This window comes from Salmo salar, chromosome ssa17, assembly GCF_905237065.1.
Source record: "Salmo salar chromosome ssa17, Ssal_v3.1, whole genome shotgun sequence".
NCBI classification, from domain to species: domain Eukaryota; kingdom Metazoa; phylum Chordata; class Actinopteri; order Salmoniformes; family Salmonidae; genus Salmo; species Salmo salar.
Window position 1 is genome coordinate 51915983 of NC_059458.1, and position 18138 is coordinate 51934120.

The 18138-nt window shown below is 43.1% G+C and overlaps 1 protein-coding gene across 2 annotated transcripts in view; it reads left to right on the plus strand.

The window, feature by feature from the left end:
- The window catches only part of LOC100286412 (laminin subunit beta-1), a 38829-nt gene extending 31054 nt beyond the window's left edge, over positions 1-7775 (plus strand). For both annotated transcript variants that reach the window (XM_014152866.2, XM_045699691.1), the window contains 10 exons: positions 3634-4003; positions 4159-4343; positions 4461-4702; positions 4838-5044; positions 5280-5424; positions 5631-5838; positions 6007-6148; positions 6560-6736; positions 6856-7015; positions 7222-7775. In XM_014152866.2, coding sequence (XP_014008341.2) covers positions 3634-4003; positions 4159-4343; positions 4461-4702; positions 4838-5044; positions 5280-5424; positions 5631-5838; positions 6007-6148; positions 6560-6736; positions 6856-7015; positions 7222-7358 — 1973 coding nt within the window. In that variant the 3' untranslated portion in view covers positions 7359-7775. The remainder of the gene's footprint in view (positions 1-3633; positions 4004-4158; positions 4344-4460; positions 4703-4837; positions 5045-5279; positions 5425-5630; positions 5839-6006; positions 6149-6559; positions 6737-6855; positions 7016-7221) is intronic.
- Positions 7776-18138: the final 10363 nt, after the last annotated feature.

Consider the following 18138-nt stretch of genomic DNA (forward strand, 5'->3'; position numbering starts at 1 on the left):
TAGACAAGAATGTGTTTTACTAGAGATAGTTTAGGAGTAGAACAATCCCTCATTGTCTCAAAATCATCCTTGCATCTGGGAAACTAAGTCAGGGTGGGGTTAAGACAACAACCCACGTGCAGATAACGACAGGATGAACCCGGAGTGGCTTATGATGCCCCAATCTGCATGAGGGGGGGTTGAACCAACCATGACTGAGCATTGTTAGTGTCAGCCATACAGTTGAAGTCAGAAGTTTACATACACTTAGGTTGGAGTCATTAAAACTCGTTTTTCAACCACCACAAATTTCTTGTTTAACAAACTATAGTTTTGGCAAGTCGATTAAGACATCTACTTTGTGCATGACACAAGTCATTTTTCCAACAATTGTTTACAGACAGATTATTTAACTTACAATTCACTGTATCACAATTCCAGTGGGTCAGAAGTTTACATACACTAAGTTGACTGTGCCTTTAAACAGGTTTGAAAATTCCAGAAAATGATGTCATGGCTTTAGAAGCTTCTGATAGGCTAATTGACATAATTTGAGTCAATTGGGGGTGTACCTGTGGATGTATTTCAAAGCCTCTCTTCAAACTCAGTGCTTCTTTGCTTGACATCATGGGAAAATCAAAAGAAATCAGCCAAGACCTAAAAAAAAAAATTGTATACCTCCACAAGTCTGGTTCATCCTTGGGAGCAATTTCCAAACGCCTGAAGGTACCATGTTCATCTGTACAAACAATAGTACGCAAGTATAAACACCATGGGACCACGCAGCCGTCATACCGTTCAGGAAGGTGACACGTTCTGTCTCCTAGAGATGAATGTACTTTGGTGCGAAAAGTGCAAATCAATCCCAGGAAGCAGGTACAAAAGTATCTATATCCACAGTAAAACGAGTCCTATATCGACATAACCTGAAAGACCGCTCAGCAAGGAAAAAGCCACTGCTCCAAAAGCGCCATAAAAAAGCCAGACTACGGTTTGCAACTGCACATGGGGACAAAGATCGTACTTTTTGGAGAAATGTTCTATGGTCTGATGAAACAAAAACAGAACTGTTTGGCCATAATGACCATCGTCATGTTTTGAGGAAAAGGGGGAGGCTTGCAAGCTGAAAAACACCATCCCAACCATGAATCACGGGGGTGGAGGTATCATGTTGTGGGAGTGCTTTGCTGCAGGAGGGACTGGTGCACTTCACAAAATAGATGACATCATGAGGATGGAAAATTATGTGGATATATTGAAGCAACATCTCAAGACATCAGTCAGGAGTTGAAGCTTGGTCACAAATGGGTCTTCCAAATGGACAATGACCCCAAGCATACTTCCAAAGTTGTGGAAAAATGGCTTAAGGACAACAAAGTCAAGGTATTGGAGTGGCCATCACAAAGCCCTGACCTCAATCCTATAGAACATTTGTGGGCATAACTGAAAAAGCGTGTGTGAGCAAGGAGGCCTACAAACCTGACTCAGTTACACCAGCACTGTCAAGAGGAATGGGCCAAAATTCACCCAACTTATTGTGGGAAGCTTGTGGAAGGCTACCCGAAACGTTTGACCCAAGTTAAGCAATGCTACCAAATACTAATTGAGTGTATGTAAACTTCTGACCCACTGGGAATGTGATGAAAGAAATAAAAGCTGAAATGAATCATTTTCTCTACTATTATTCTGACATTTCACATTCTTAAAATAAAGTGGTGATCCTAACTGACCTAAGACAGGGAATTTTTACTAGGATTAAATGTCAGGAATTGTGAACAACTGAGTTTAAATATATTTGGTTAAGGTGTATGTAAACTTAGGTTAGGTTACTCGGTCCAACACTCAAGGGTGGGGGGGTCGACCAGCCTCATTATTGCAATAATTAATCGATATTAAATAAAGATGATTGAGGAAATTACCAAATCTCTCTCAGTACTGAATTTCTAAGACAATGTGTGTGTGTGTGTGTGTGTGTGTGTGTGTGTGTGTGTGTGTGTGTGTGTGTGTGTGTGTGTGTGTGTGTGTGTGTGGTGGGCGCTCATTCGTGCGTATGTCTGTCCTTGTGTCAGTCAGTGTGTGCATGTGTGTCACCAGTCCTGTGTTAGTTGGCTCTACATTTCTTCTCCCTGTCTTCATCTCTACATGGTTTATTGTCTGCTGAACAACTGACTGACAAACAGGCCAGTTTCCATCAATCACTGCATCTGGAGAAATGTATATCTCATAGAAGGTGACACACACACACACAGACAGACAGACAGACAGACAGACAGACAGACAGACAGACAGACAGACAGACAGACAGACAGACAGACAGACAGACAGACAGACGAGAGACAGAGAGAGAGAGAGAGAGAGAGAGAGAGAGAGAGAGAGAGAGAGAGAGAGAGAGAGAGAGAGAGAGAGAGAGAGAGAGAGAGAGAGAGAGAGAGAGAGAGAGAGAGAGAGAGAGAGAGAGAGAGAGAGAGAGAGAGAGAGAGAGAGAGAGAGAGAGAGAGAGAGAGAGAGAGAGAGAGAGAGAGAGAGAATTTCTGGGAATAACTCCTTGGAGAATCAGAGCCAGATGTTCCAGAAATCAGGAGGAATCCTGTCTTAGTTGTGATCTTATTCCTGCAGTATTCCCAAATTTCCTGTAAAGTTAGTCTGACCTCCTGTCACTGTCCTCGCCCTCTCAGCGTACTGCATGTGTGTGAATGTGTATGACTGTGTGTGTGTTTGAAAGAGAGAGATTAACAGAGAAATGTTTGATTGACACCATGTCTGGGTTAAGAGGATCATGTCATGGTCTGATTTATGAGGTCAGAGGTAAAGTGACAGGCTTGACAACGGCGTCTGTGTGTGTGTGAACGGGCACAACCCGACCACGCATGTGGCTGTGATTATCATGTTACCAAGGACTCTACAAGGTGTTGAAAGTGTTTCACAGAGATGCTGGCCCATATTGACCCCAATGCTTCCCACAGTTGTGTCAAGTTGGCTTGATGTTCTTTGGTTGGTGGACCGTTCTTGATACACACGGGAAACTGTTGAGTGTGAAAAGCCCAGCACGGTTGCAGTTCTTGGTACAAACCAGTGCGCCTGGCACATACTGTTCAAAGGCACATAAATATTTTGTCTTGCCCATTAACCCTCTGAATGGCACACATACACAATCCATGGCTACAAAATCCTTATTTAACCTGTCTCCTCCCCTTCATCTACACTGATTGAAGTGGATTGAACAAGTGACATCAATAAGGGATCATAGTCAGTCTATATCATGGCAAGAGCAGGTGTTCTTAGTAGTTTGTACACCAAATGTTGAGCAAAGTCAATCTTATTGCATCTGGTTGCTTTATAATTGTATGTTGATTCCTTCTTTTTTTTGGTGCATCAATCACCCTCTTCAAAAGCTCAGGCAACAGTAATGGGTGCTAACCGCTTATATGCACCCTTTCCTGTTCTCCATTCCTCACATTTTTTCACTGTGACTTACTCCATCACTTTATTTCTCTCCTTTAAAGGGCACAGACCTGTTCTCATATTACTTAGTTAATTTCCTTGTACCCTCATTTCCTTTCCATCATCACCACTGTTTTCACCTCAAGTCAAGAATAGGTATGTGTGTGTTTAACCCTTTTCTCTCTGTTCCTCTCTCTCTCCCTCTCCCTCCAGCGTGTGACTGTGACCTGCGTGGCATCGCCAGCGAGCAGTGCCACCGTTCGTCCGGCCAGTGTGTGTGTGTGGAGGGTGTGTCTGGGCCCAGGTGTAACCAGTGTGCCAGAGGGTACCATGGGGAGTTCCCCGCCTGCCAACGATGCCACCAGTGCTTCGGCGAGTGGGACCGCGTGGTAGGGGAACTGACCAACCAGACTCAGCGTTTGAAGGATCATGTGACAGAGCTCCAGACCAATGGGGTGACGGCGCCGTACACAGACACCGTTAGCAGTCTGGAGATCAGTGCTAAAGCTATCAGTGAGATAGTAGAGAACAACCCTGCTATACAGAAAACGGAAGATGTACAACAGATGATGCAGCAGGTCACGTATGTACACACAAACACGTGCGCTTGCATACACACATTTACACATTGAAACACACAGCACCAAGGGTTCTGTTTGTATACTTGATGTTATGATCAGTCCATATCAACTCTATTGAAAATATTATTCTGTGTGTGCGTGCGTGCGTCTGCAACAGTGAGATGGTGGCAGACCTGAACGAGAGGCTGAACGTCTCAGAGGATTCCCTGTCCCGTCTTGTTGTAAATGCCAACTACACCGAGGCCAGTCTGGACGCACTGAGAGAGCAGGCCCAAGGGCTTGAGAGAACAGTCAAAGACATTGGAGACCACATAAAGACTGTGAAGAACTCTAACATAGAGGGTGAGAGAGGAGAAAGAAAGGGACAGAGGGTGAGAGAGGGGGTACAGTATGCATGACATCATTACTAGTTCTGACACACCCCTATTTATGTGTGTGTGTTTTATATGTGTATGGCAGGAGCGATGGACACCATCACCGATGCCCACTTTGAGTCTAAGGGGGCGGAGATCCGTGTCAATCGGACCACCAGTTACCCCGACAACACTTTGGAACAGTCGGCTACACTACGGCGTGAAGCGGAGGCCAGACTGAGCCAGAACCAGGCGGAGTTTGACCTGAGACAACAGAAACACACAGAGAGACTGGAGAGGCTTACCACGGAGCTCGACACTCTTGACCTATCAGAGCTCAGCAAGCAGGTAAGTCTGACCTAAATAAAGGTTAAATTAAAAAAAGTTGTCAATTATCATCACACTTCTTTACCAAAATGCTTTTTGATTGGTCCCTGGTTTTCTAGTGCTCTAACCCGATTGGTGTGTTTTCTCTCTGTGCAGACATGTGGAGCGGCTGGTGGGGAGGAGGGGTGTGCTGCGTCACCCTGTGGAGGGGTGGGGTGTGTGTCGGGGGACGGCACCCATCGCTGTGGTGGAGACGGGTGTGACGGTCTGGTCACACAGACACAAAGCACTCTGAAAACAGCCAAGGACTTCGACCAGGAAATCCTGTCCACCATGCAGGAAGTGGATAAGCTCTCTAGATTGGTAGGGACTGTAGTTTTTTACACTCTGAGCCGAATCCTAACTTGAGATTCATGCATATAACTTTGTGTAATACAGCTGTTTAGTTATGATTCAGCCCTACATGAATATAGTCAGGTTATCTTACATTATTATCATAGTAACTAAAGAGCATAGAATATCTGCTTGCTCCGGCACAAGCGTTGAGGAGTGTTTACCTTACTGTGTTTGAGTTAACTTGTCCTGTTGCGCCCTCTAGGTGTGGGAGGTGAAGGTGCATGCGGACGAGGCCAAGCTGAGTGCTCGGGAGGTGCTGCTGAAGTCCAACCAGAGCCGAGATAGAGTGGAGCACACCAACGAGCAGCTCCGCAGCTTCATCAAGGAGATACGAGACCTACTCACTAGTGAGTATACACACATTTTTCCAAAGACCAGGCCTCAATCTTTCAATGTACTGTACAGACTAACTAAATGACCACTGATTCATAGACAATCAGGGCTCCAGCTCTTCTTTCCCCATGTGAGTGATTGATTGTGATTTGAATTGATTGTGATAGAGCACCTGTGTATGGCTGTCTGAGTCTAATTAGCTCTGTTTCCATGGTGACAGACGACCGTGCCAACGTGGAGGTTATCGAAGCGGTGTCGAACGAGGTGTTGGCCCTGGAGATGCCCACGTCGCCCGGGCAGCTGGAGGCCCTGACCAAGGAGATCAGAGACAGGGTGGGAACCCTCACCAGCGTGGAGGACATCCTCAGTCAGAGTGCCAACGACATACACACTGCAGAGAGGCTGTTGGAGCAGGCTCGCACCGCCAGGTAAGATGCACGCATGCATGAATTCATGCACACACACACACACACAGACCCACACACACACAGGCTCACACACACTCTCTCACACACACACACACTAATGAATGCACACACACCTGAACCACATCGATAAGACACACACTCACATAAAATCTCCTCTCTGTCTCTCAGTCAGGAGGCGTCTGAGGTGAAGGAGACAGCTGCCCTGGTGAAGGAGGCTCTGGATACAACTGAGCGTGCTCAGAATGCTGCCATCGACGCCGTCAAGAAGGCCCACAACAACACCAGGGGAACACTTATCCTCATCACATCTGTAAGTCACCTGTGACCAGGGCTTTAATTGTGTCTAAAATGTAGGAGTTCTGTATAAATACACATTCCATGCAAGGTCTCTAAAAGTGTGTTGTGTGTGTGTGTGTGTGTTGGTTCTTCTATCCTTGTTGGGACCTAAAATTCCCAAAAGTCCCTCACAAGGATAGTAAAACAAAGAACATTCCCATGTACCCATGAGGACAAAGGCTATTTTAAGCTTAAGAGTTAAGTTTAGGGTTAGGTTTAAGGTTAGTGTTAGGGGTAAGATTAGGGTTAGGCTTATGGTTAGGTTTAGGGAAAATAGAATTTTGAATGGAAATTCATTTTAGGTCCCCACGAGGATAGAAGAACAATACGTGTATGTGTGTTTGCATCTGTGCATGAATACATATATGGGTTGTTGTGTTTCTAGGTGGAGTCTGAGACGGCAGAGTCAGAGCTGCGTCTGAGTAACGCCACACAGCGTCTGCTGCAGCTGGAGAGAGACGTGACTCTGCTGAGAGAGAGCAGCCTGGACACCAGCCACCGCACACAGAACACTGAGAGACTGTCTGAGACCGCCAGGCAGGACGCAGAGCAGGCCCTGCAGGTACACACACATAGATAGACGCACGCGCGCACACCCAGCACAGCATTTTACCTGCCAATTATGTTGTTACCCGTTCTTAGTGTGTGTTCTGCTTTGTGTGTTTGTTTTGTTGTGTGTAGGAGTTTGACTCGGAGGTGAAGGGTCAGTACAGTTTTGTGGAGGGCTTGGTGGTGACGAAGGCAGAGGGCGTGTCTGATGCCAAGAAGAGGGCGGAGCTACTCCAGCAGGAGGCCAAGGAGCTGCTCACCCAGACCAGCGGAAAACTACAGAGACTCAGAGGTAACACACACACACACACACACACACACACACACACACACACACACACACACACACACACACACAACCAATGTGCTAACACACACGACACAAGCATGCACGCACAAGCGCACGTTCACGCATGCATGCACATGCACGCTCACACAGGCACATGCGTGCACACACACACACACTCTCTCTCTAATGACATCACTGTGTGTTTGCAGAGTTGGAGAGGTCGTATGCAGCCAACCAGCGTACTCTGGAGGCCAAGGCAGGTCAGCTGGCTGGGCTGGAGAAAACGGCACGCCAGCTGCTCGATGACATCAGCCAGAAAGTCATGGTCTACAGCACCTGTTCTTAGGGTAACCATGCCAACAGCATCCCTGGCAATGCCTACCCGGATGTCATACCAGAGATTATGACGATGCTTCTTTAGTGCCAAAGAGAGATGACAACCACTCAGGAGACTCCAACGACCAAAAGCAGTATTTTACCACTAAGAACCAAGTATTTCATTTTAAAAAAACTTTCTGTATGAAATGATTTCTAAGCCATATAAGCTATTATCACAAGTAATACATGTTTTAATCATAAGACTGCACATAGATTTCATGATTTCAGATTCTATGGAAATATTTGTATAATCTTGTCTGTAAAGATACTAAAATGTGTCTGGACCAATGCAAAAGAGAGCCTATTCAATTGTATGATACTATTTGTACCCATCAACCTACTGCTGTAATTGAACTTCTAATATAAAGTAACAACTGCATTTAAATAGTTTCCACTCCCTATTTATTTTGTTGTTGCAATTTGCCTAGTTCATCTCTGCCTAAAATGAGATGCTTTTGAAATGTACAGTATTTGGTGTTTGCTTTCCCCTAGTGGCAATTTGAAAAAACTGTCCCCTCTTTTTGCTGCATTATCATCACCACTAGGGAGTAGCAGCACAGACCCAATTTCAGCTTAGTTTTGCCTTATAGAATCCAATTCAGTTACAGGTTAATGTACTTCTATGACTTTTAACTGTAACAAAATGCTTTTCACTCTGCCAACTGAAACAACCTTACTCCTTCACTGTCATTGTAGGCTTAACTAGACTATCATTTTCCTACATTTTCAAATATATTCTTAAACAGCCTGCTTTCTAATCAATTTGTACAGTTAGTGTTCTGCTTTTCTTTCTACTGCCTTCTCTTACACCCTCTGTGTCTCTCTATCTCGCTCTCTCTCAATATTGATGCAAAGTGATTTGGAGATCAGTGATTATGAACAGCTCTTTCCTCAGGCTGATCCGGTTGAACACAGTGAACATCTCTCTCATCCTCCCATGGATCCCTCCTTCCTCTCCGGAGGGCTTCCTCCTCTGTGACCATCACAGTGTATCTCCACCCAGTGACTCAGACTTGCTCTGAGCAAATGAGATACAAATGGCACCAGCAGTGTTCCGCCTGGACCGCTTCCTCAAATGAGATTGGGCAGGAAGAAATCAATGTTGCAGCCCTCCCTCTGAAATGAGCTCTTTCCATTTAGTGCTGCAAATCAGTCAGGTGTCACTGTTCTTCCCCATATATTGACCCCACCCAAGCATATCTGTGAGATAAATTGCTTTAGAAAGGGGTCCAGACGGTCCCTTCCCCTGTGTACAGTATGTAAGTGGTCCAGACGATCCCTTCCCCTGTGTACAGTATGTATGGTACAGTGGTTTGACTGTGTGATGTGAATTCTTGTGCTGTGAGGTCGTCTGTGACCTTACATGACATCATTGAATTCTGTTTAGGTCCCCAGTGACAAACCAGTTTTATGTTTATCTAACCCAGCCACCTGAGGTCTCCATCAGACCCTGTAAATTATAGAATTTAATACATCACAAAAGTCATACTGCAGTGCAATGCCTCGTTCTAGGCAAAACAAATTTCATCAGCTTGCATGGATGACACTCCGCAAACCTTATACCATGCCCAACCTCATCATCCATTTGCAGAACAGCTAAATAGAGCTGTCCTGTAGAAAAACACAGCTGTGCCCTGTAGGCTAAGATCAGCCCATCCATCATACGACAGTAAACAGCCATTGACCTTAACCAGCCCTAACATCCACTTCCTGTCTGGACCATTTAAATTGGCAGCCACTGGGCCCTGAGACGGCTACAGCTGCCGGGCAGATAGGAGAACGCTGTGGTTCACATGGAGCTGGCCACGGGGCACTTCTCAATATCAGCATGAGTCTGTAAGTGTGGTAGAGTGTGGTTTTCCTGAGTTGATATGAGATATTCATGAAATGACTCTTCCTTCCTCTCTCTCCTTGGCCCATGATGCTGCTCTGATCTCTCTGACACACTCTCAGTAGGACGTTGGTGAGGAACCATTTTAGAGCAGCCGACAGACCATAGAAGAGACGATAGAGAGAGAGGGTTTGAGGGACAGCGAAAGGGAGGGAGAGCGGGAGAGAGAATCCTTCAATCAAATAAAATGTTGATTTAATTAGCACTTTTGAAAAAAATAATTGCCACAAAGTGCTTCACAGTAACCCAGTCTGCTCCAAGACAAGGCAAGTTGTTGCAGAGGAAAGTTGGAGAGGGCTTGGAAGTCAGGCAGGTGTCTTTGTGATTAAGGTCTATGGAATGGATGACACTTTCCTATGAGGATCCGCTGTAATTTCTCATGATATCGGTAGGTGTCTGCTGAATTAAACGTGGAATGGCGTTGTTGATTATAATCATTGGACACTGTGCAACACACATTATTTTCTGTGTCAGGGCTAGCCGTCATACGCACTTTGACTCAATACTGGAATGTACAAGGTGCTAAAACATTCAACTATTGAATATACTGTAGAGAGACTCCTAAATATGACATCCAAAAAGAAGAGCAAAAAGCATATAGCAAGTAATGTCTGTTTCTCTCTGCAGTGAATCATTTAAACTAATATGCTCATTCAAGAGTCTCCCCTGCCAGAGGTCTACTATTGATTGATGTGTTACATTTCAGTGGGCTGGGTGTCAAAAGCTCTTTGAAATCCAAAGCTAATCTTGGCAGATGTTCCAATGTTGCAGTCTGGGTATAAAATCAAATAGTTGTTGCATTTGAAATATTCTGAATCAATTTAGTGTTTTATTGTCATTGAACTTCTGAAAGCTCACTCACAATGAAATGACACCCCCAGGCTCAAGCCGTTAAAAAAAAAAATACTGCATGACTTTGATAAAGGGAGTAAGTCACACGGTGCATCTTGCAAGTGTACTAATACTGTGATCTTGAAACCACTGACATGCTAATAATTTCAAACACAATTGACATTGAATCTCTGAATGTTTACTAGTTACATTCTAATCCCTCTGTTATCAACCCAACAAGCAATTGATATGTGTATTAAGCCTGAAGTAAATTAGTCTGCTTATAGTCACAATGATATCTTTACTAAGGGAATCAATGGGAGTCAGCATCTGTGAATGTACTGTGTTTTTCCCTGGAAGGATGAGCAAGACCGGAACTTCTCACTAAATTCTAATTAACCTAGAAACAATGAAAGATTGAGGCTTTAATTAATTCAGTCAGCTTTGTTTGAATTAATTAAAGGTTTCCAATCCAGTCACCCTGGAAAGTTTCCAATATGAGGAAACCTCGTTTCATATAGCCTACCAGAAGAGGTGTTTCCCAATACAAATGAAAAATGTAAATGTTTATAGTAAAAATCATGAATTCGCATCCTATATTATTTGGTCCCGTGTGGCTCAGTTGGTAGGGCATGGTGTTTGCAACACCAGGGTTGTGGGTTTGATTCCCACACGGGACCAGTACGGATGGAAAAATGAATGAAATGTATACGTTCACTACTGTAAGTCGCTCTGGATAAGAGCGTCTGCTAAATGACTAAAATGTCTAATGTAAATTTGTTACACAGCACTGAGCAAGGGCATTAAGTTTGAGAGTTAGAGCTTTGGCTCATTCAATCCTGGAATGGTCATTCAAAGTTCCCATCATGGGACTAGTGGTAAATTGTACTCTTATGTGACAGTGTTTCTGTCCCTACACGCTTAGAAAAAAGGTGCTATCTAGAACCAAAAAGGGTTCTTCGGCTGTCCCCATAGGATAATCCTTTTGTAGAACCTCTTTTGCTTCCAGGTAGAACCCTTTTGCGTTCCATGTATAACCCTTTCCACAGAGAGTTCTACATGGAACCCAAAAGAGTTCTACCTGGAACCAAAAAAGGTTATCCTACAGGAACAGCAACAGATCTATTTTGGAACTCTTTTTTTTCTAAGAGTGTATGGGACAGGGAGCATTGAGACAGTAAACAAGATTCTTATAATTGTGGAGGGTATCATTTTGCAAAGGTAATTGAATGAATACTTGCCATAAAGAGAATGTGGTCTGACTCTGGATAGGCCAAAATACATTGGTGTCCCAAGAATCCAAATAATGATTAAGTCTACACAAGATATATGATTCCAAATGAATATAAATATTTGATGTGGTGTGTGTGTGTGTGTGCTTTCAAGGAAAGAGGGCTTCCTTGGAAATCAGTAGCCATAAAACACCTGTCTGGAGTCTGTCTCTCAGCATTGCATTTGTCTGAACTGAAAATTCAATGCTGCCACATCCTTGAAATATTAAATATTTATATTCCACAACTCAAACAAAATATGAGGGACGCTATTAAATACCACAAACGAATCGACCAATGAGGTAAGAAGGGGATCTCAGGAATGGATGCATTTTACAGCTCCCAGCATGCAGCATTGTGGGATACAGGAGACTGGTGGATGCTGATGCTGAAGCGCGAGCTGCTGAGGATTGTGACACGAGCGCAAGGGGAGCATCATCCAAACACTTTGTGATACCAGATACCCAGGTAAAACATGACAGAAACATGAATGAAAATGTTGACTGACATATTGATGCCGCCCGCAATTCAGTGTGTTGTCTGTGTGCATGTATTATTTATTTTTTGTTATCGCAATGTCATTCTTGGTCCACCGCTTTCAGCTGATTATTCAACATACAAACGAAACGGTTATTTCGAGCACATTCGCGTATTACAGCCGTTGATTATATTCATTTGCGCAGGCTAATTAGCGCGTTGCAGTCAGGGCTGTTTGCTTGCTACATGGGGTGGTCGGTGATGATGTGCGGCAATGATCTGTTCATGAATATCTTCTGATTTATTGATTTGTTTGGGGGTGAAAAGGGAATTCCCGCATGCAGCTAGGAATCCATTGTCACACGCACCTGCGTTCCTAATAGTCAGTTTTTTTGTATTTAGTGAATCCCAACCCTCTGCATCAACATACTTGGAATTTGGCATTTTTTATACAACAGTTGTGTATTCCAAAATGATGCTATTTTATGCAGAGCGAGTGAACGCACTTGTTGAAAATGCCACTGTTCCTGTTTTTTTTCCGCCGTTCAAGTTGATAGGAAACGAGTTTGTTTATCATCATGCCATCATACAGTATGTCTATTAGGCTACTGAAGGCTGTATGACCATGCATATATCTTTTATCGATGGAATCCTATCCATGCCAGTTTTATAGATGTCTGGAGATGCTGTCATTGCTGGTTTAACTCAACGTTATGCAAGTGCTATATCCTCTCTGCCAGTGTTCACCCTTGATTCTTTAGTCAGTCTAAGAATCCAAAATGTTCCATTGAAATAATTGACTATGTAACACATATACAGTACTACTGAATCTTGCTTTAGGCTCTGATGATCTGGGATTCTTGATGATCTCAACCGGAAGACATGATCTGGCCTTGAGATAGCTGGGAGTGTTCTCTGTTTGTTCAGTCTAATGAAAAGCTGTTAATGTTTCATTAGCTGATCTGGATATTTGCTCAATTTAGCAGTTTATGCAGTAAACATAGAAATGCTGATGCATAGTCCTTGTTGCAAATGATAATACAATAAGCCAAACCTGCTGGGTACTCACCCCTGGCACCATAGTGGCAGACTGATGGGCCATCTGCAGTGAGAGGCAATCTGAGTTTCACACCTGTCATGTCTTTGTGGCTGAGAGGTGATGAAAATGACATGCTTCTGATTGACCCTCTTGTCCTGCTGAGCCACTGCCTCATTCACTGCTGCCAGGCCAAGGCTGCATGCATGGTAAGGCCCAATCCAGCGCGTTCCAAACATGCTGTGCAAACACGTCATGGATAAGACAGAAGGATACAGAGCAAGGAATATTAAGCTGTTAATGACGTCATCCATTTCTATGCCTCAGCTGTATTTTATACACACACTGAAATCCCAGTCCATGAAAAAGCAATGGAAAAGCCTTTAGTCAAGGAGATAACTGTTGATGTGGATTTGGGTTTAAAAATATATTTATCCTCTTCTGCCTCCTAACTCTGCAGGACTGGTTGCTTATGATGAAGTGGTGAGGGATTGGCTAAGCGGTTTGTGCCCTTGGTTGTGTAGCCCTGGCACTGTAGTGGCATGCTGATAGGCCATCTAAGGTCGCCACCCTCTGTGGCTGGGAGGTGATTTGAATAATGCCCCGGGCCTGCCCTGGGTGAATCAGGTTAGTGTTGATTGCGTTTGGTTTGGAAGCAGGCTGCCTCCCGGGCGTGAGCCAGGGGCCGTTTTGGCTGACGGCTAAGTGATGTAGGTTAAGCACGTGGAGTAATGAGTAATGTTGTTCCACCTCAAAAAGCACAAGAGGATTTCAACACCCACCATTTCAGATGGTTCTGAAATAGTTTCTGTAGTTATTTATTTAAGTAGGGAAGTCAGTTAAGAACAAATTCTTATTGACAATGATGGCCTAGGAACAGTGGGTTAACTGCCTTGTTCAGAGACAGAATGACAGATTTTTACCTTGTCAGCTCTGGGATTTGATCCACCAACCTTTTGGTTACTGGCCCATCACTCTAACCACTAGGCTACCTGAAACCAATAAGATAAGCATTCCTGAAACAGTATATTGTTGAAAGATTATTTGAACTCTGACAAATTAAGCTAATTGATAGTACCAAAATTGGCTATTTACATTTAAACCATTCATGTAATATTCATTAAATGTTGTGCCCAACATCCGATTTGGACCAAACCTCTTTTTAGTAATGATTTATCTGAGAAATACAAATAAATGATTAAAAGCCACCCACAGACCTCTCAAATCCCACACCAAGCCCACCCCAAAGGCCAGTTCTCTGTGTTTAACAAGTAGTGTGACGGTGTGGCTTGGAGTATTGTTTATTAACACTATGTAATGTATTCTCAGTGAATTTGGTGATGGGGATTTCCCCTTTTCAGAGAAATTAGCTATTGAAGTCGCTTGCATTTCCCCCCATAAATTAGTGTGAAGGTACTAGGTTTTGCTGACTAGATGCTGCTATTTCTGCTGTTACTACCACACCCTTTTACACATTTTTTTAGTTTTCTTGAGTTTATTAAATGGATCACACTTTTTTTATGCAACTTTGGGTAGAAAACCAATAGCTTTTGCTCATGATGAAAAAGTCACACCAGTCCTCCATGAAAGCAATTCAGTTTGTCCTTCTCTTAACAACCTAATGCTTTAACACAACTGTTCCCGAATAGTCCAACAAATAGCAGATGTCTAAGAGGGTTATCCCTATGGTGCAATTCTCACTTTTCCTACAAGCCCAAAAATGTGATGGAAAAAGGGGCTTGTGACTCAAATGTTTTGACAATCCTAATAAATTAATACCATTGCATAAACCATTACATAGCATTCGCATGTTTTTCAATGAAATTATTAGAAAATATCTATGATATTGATTTGTATTGATTAGATTAAATGATTAGTGACATTCATTATTAAACCCAACCCAATACCCCAAACACTATACATAGGGACCTATAAAATCTGCGTAGCAGCGAACGCAGACGGACTCATAGAATCCAGACATTAAAATGGAATTCAACAATATTTTTTTTATTGGACTTATTAGAAAATTCATTCATTTGCCCAAGTTAATCATATAAGACATGAACAACATGCATCAGTGATTCGTATTTTCCTGCAACTTACTGAAAGGGCACAGGAATGCACTTGTCCGTGTGTGTGCGGTGCACGCGTATGTCTGCACTTGGTGTAGTCGTTAGCAATGATGCTAATGATAGCCTTTCCATCTCTACCAGAAAAGTTTTTCTCAAAAACCTTTTCAATTAAATGTTAACTACAAAGTAGCCTATCATGATTATTTGCATAAATCCAGTGGCCATTTGTTTTGCACACTCTGCAATCAGATGAGCTCTATAAAAGCACTGCTAACCAAACAACTGTGTATTGCTGGTGCACAGTTGAATTAAAGGGTAACTACACCCAAAAAGACCTCAACATGGGTCTCCTGATGGTTTATGGATTGTTGTGGACTTAGAACATCCCATTTTGTTGTTTTTCTATTAAAGAACATGAGATTGTTTTATCTGAAGAACAGAAACAGATTAAGCTTAAGTGAAGGACAGTTTGTGTGTGTTTGAATTGCTTTCATAGAGGACTGGCTTGAATTGTAAGGATGACCACACCATTTATTTTCATCATGAGCTAAAGCTATTGGTTTTCTACCCAAAGTTGCAAAGGGTCAATTTAATAAACACAAGACACCAGCAAAATGTATGGGGGTGCAAGCAACTTCCATGGATAATTTCTCTGAGCAGGTGAAAAAAATGTCACCAAATTCACTGAGAATACATCACATAGTATGATTAAATAATACTCCAAGCCGCCAATTTGAGTTCAAATTGAGTTTCAACAAAAGAATCTTGCAGGAATGCTTATCTTATCTGTTTCTAGCTACAGAAACAATTTCAGAACAATCTGAGATGATGGGTGTCATGGCTTGCTGAAATGAAATGGAATGACTCTTCTGTTTTCACATGCAAAAGTGAGGCTTTATCAGCCTTCCCAGTGAGATATTGTATGTTTCTGAACGATGCATTATGCTGAGCTGTTGACAACATGGCCGAGTGGATTAGTGTTCAATTTGAGAAGGGCACTCCTCCCTCACTGTTTTTGCAAGTTTACATCATGGGCCATAGCCCGGTGCACTAAATCAAACTCCCTCAATGCTTCTCAGTTGCAGTGACCCTCGTGTCTTGTAGAGCTAGTGCCTCATTGCTGCCAAGCCAAGGCTGCATGCAGAGAAAGGCCCAGCCCGGCCCAAACATGCTGTGTAAAAACACCTCATGGATAAGACCTTCAGAAATCGAGCAGGGAATATTGCGCTGTTAATGATTTTATCCATTACCATCAAGGCCTAAAGCATCTATCATAGTCAAAACTTGTATTCACAGCAGGGTTCTAGAATATTGGACTGTTGGCTTTCAAACTTTTCGAATTCTCAGCACTGCTCAAGCAATTTCTCCAACTGTCAACACATTCAAATGAATAGAGGACGCGTACACGGCACCGCGTCGGTTAGGAATTTTGGACACGGTGGTCTCCAAGGCGCGTAGCTATGTCAAAATGGGGCGCTGATCTATCGCGTCTCAGCATCTGTGGACTAGGGATGTGACGAATGTAAACATTTTCTTAACGTTTAAAATGCCTTTTAAACTATAAGAAAAATGCATAAAATTCACAATGCAGCTGCGCTGCAGCAACGGTTTGGGTCCCTTTCAGATGGTTAAGCATTGCACCTGTACTTCCGTTACTGTACCTCAATTCCACCTCAAAGTTTGCATTTCACTATTTTCTCACTTCATTTCACTTCATTTCACTTCTCAAATTATTGCCATACAGGACTTAGCTGCTGTTGCCTTTCTCTGCCATTTTCCCAACTGTTTAACAACGATGACGTAGCGGTGGAGTGGACTTAAAAATAACAGATTCCTCGAGTTCTTGCACATTGCCTCCCATTTATGAATGTCAAGATTTGATTCCGCTAGCGAAGATACTGTAATTGTTCATTCAAATGTCGGTATCATAACAAAGGTACAGTGCATTCAGGAGGGTACCCCATAACCAGAGTCCTTTAGGTGCCTTTTGGCAAACTCCAAGCGGGCTTGGCTTCCTTCTGGCCACTCTACCACAAAGCCCTGATTGGTGGAGTGCTGCAGAGATGGTTGTCGTTCTTCAAGGTTCTCCAATCTCCACAGAGGAACTCTGGAGCTCTGTCAGCGTGACCATCGGGTTCTTAGTCCCCTCCCTGACCAAGGCCCTTCTTCAGTTTGGCTGGGCGGCCAGCTTTAGGAAGAGTCTTGGTGGTTCCAAACTTCTTCCATTTAAGAATTATGGAGGCCACTGTGTTCTTGGGGACCTTCAATGCTGCAGAAATGTTTTGGTACCATTCCCCAGATCTGTGCTTCGACACAATCCTGTCTCGGAGATCTATGGAAAATTCCTTCGACCTCATGGCATGGTTTTTGCTCTGACATACACTGTAAACTGTGGGACCTTATATAGACAAGTGTGTGCCTTTCCAGATCATGTCCAATCATTTGAATTTTCCACAGGTGGACTCCAATCAAGTTGCAGAAACATCTCAAGGATGATCAATGGAAACAGGATGCACCTGAGCTCAATTTTGAGTCTCATAGCAAATGATCTGAATACTTATTTATATAAGGTATTCTTTTTTTTAAATACAGTAGCAAGAATACAAAAAAAACTGTTTTCGCTTTGTCATTATGGGGTATTGTGTGTAGATTTATGAGGAAATGTTTTATTTAATACATTTTAGAAGAAGGCTGTAACGTAACAAAATACGTAAAAACTCAAAGGGTCTGAATACTTTCCCGAATGCACTGTATCGTCCTCTGTTTCCTTATTTTCATGGTTACTAATGATGAGGAGGTAAGGTTATTAGTTGAGAAGATGTTCATGTGGTATGTGACAGCAGTCTGTATAGATATAGAGATTTGATTATAACATTTGTGGCACTAGTGAGAATAAAACAGAGCCGACCGTTCGTTGGTAACCGTATAGCATGCCATGTGGTTGATGTATCGCGATGACTCACACATACTGTATGTCATCACACTCATCTGATACTGTGCCAAGTTTCTTTTAGACTAGTAGTAAAAAGGGAAGTGGTTGCTAAGCGACTGCCGTGTCAGTTATATCACTAAGTACTAGGGGACCAGAATAGTGTACTACGTGTGGGTCAGGTATGAGATGCGCACATGTATTTAAAAAAAAAAAGTAGGATGAGCTATTATGTCACGGC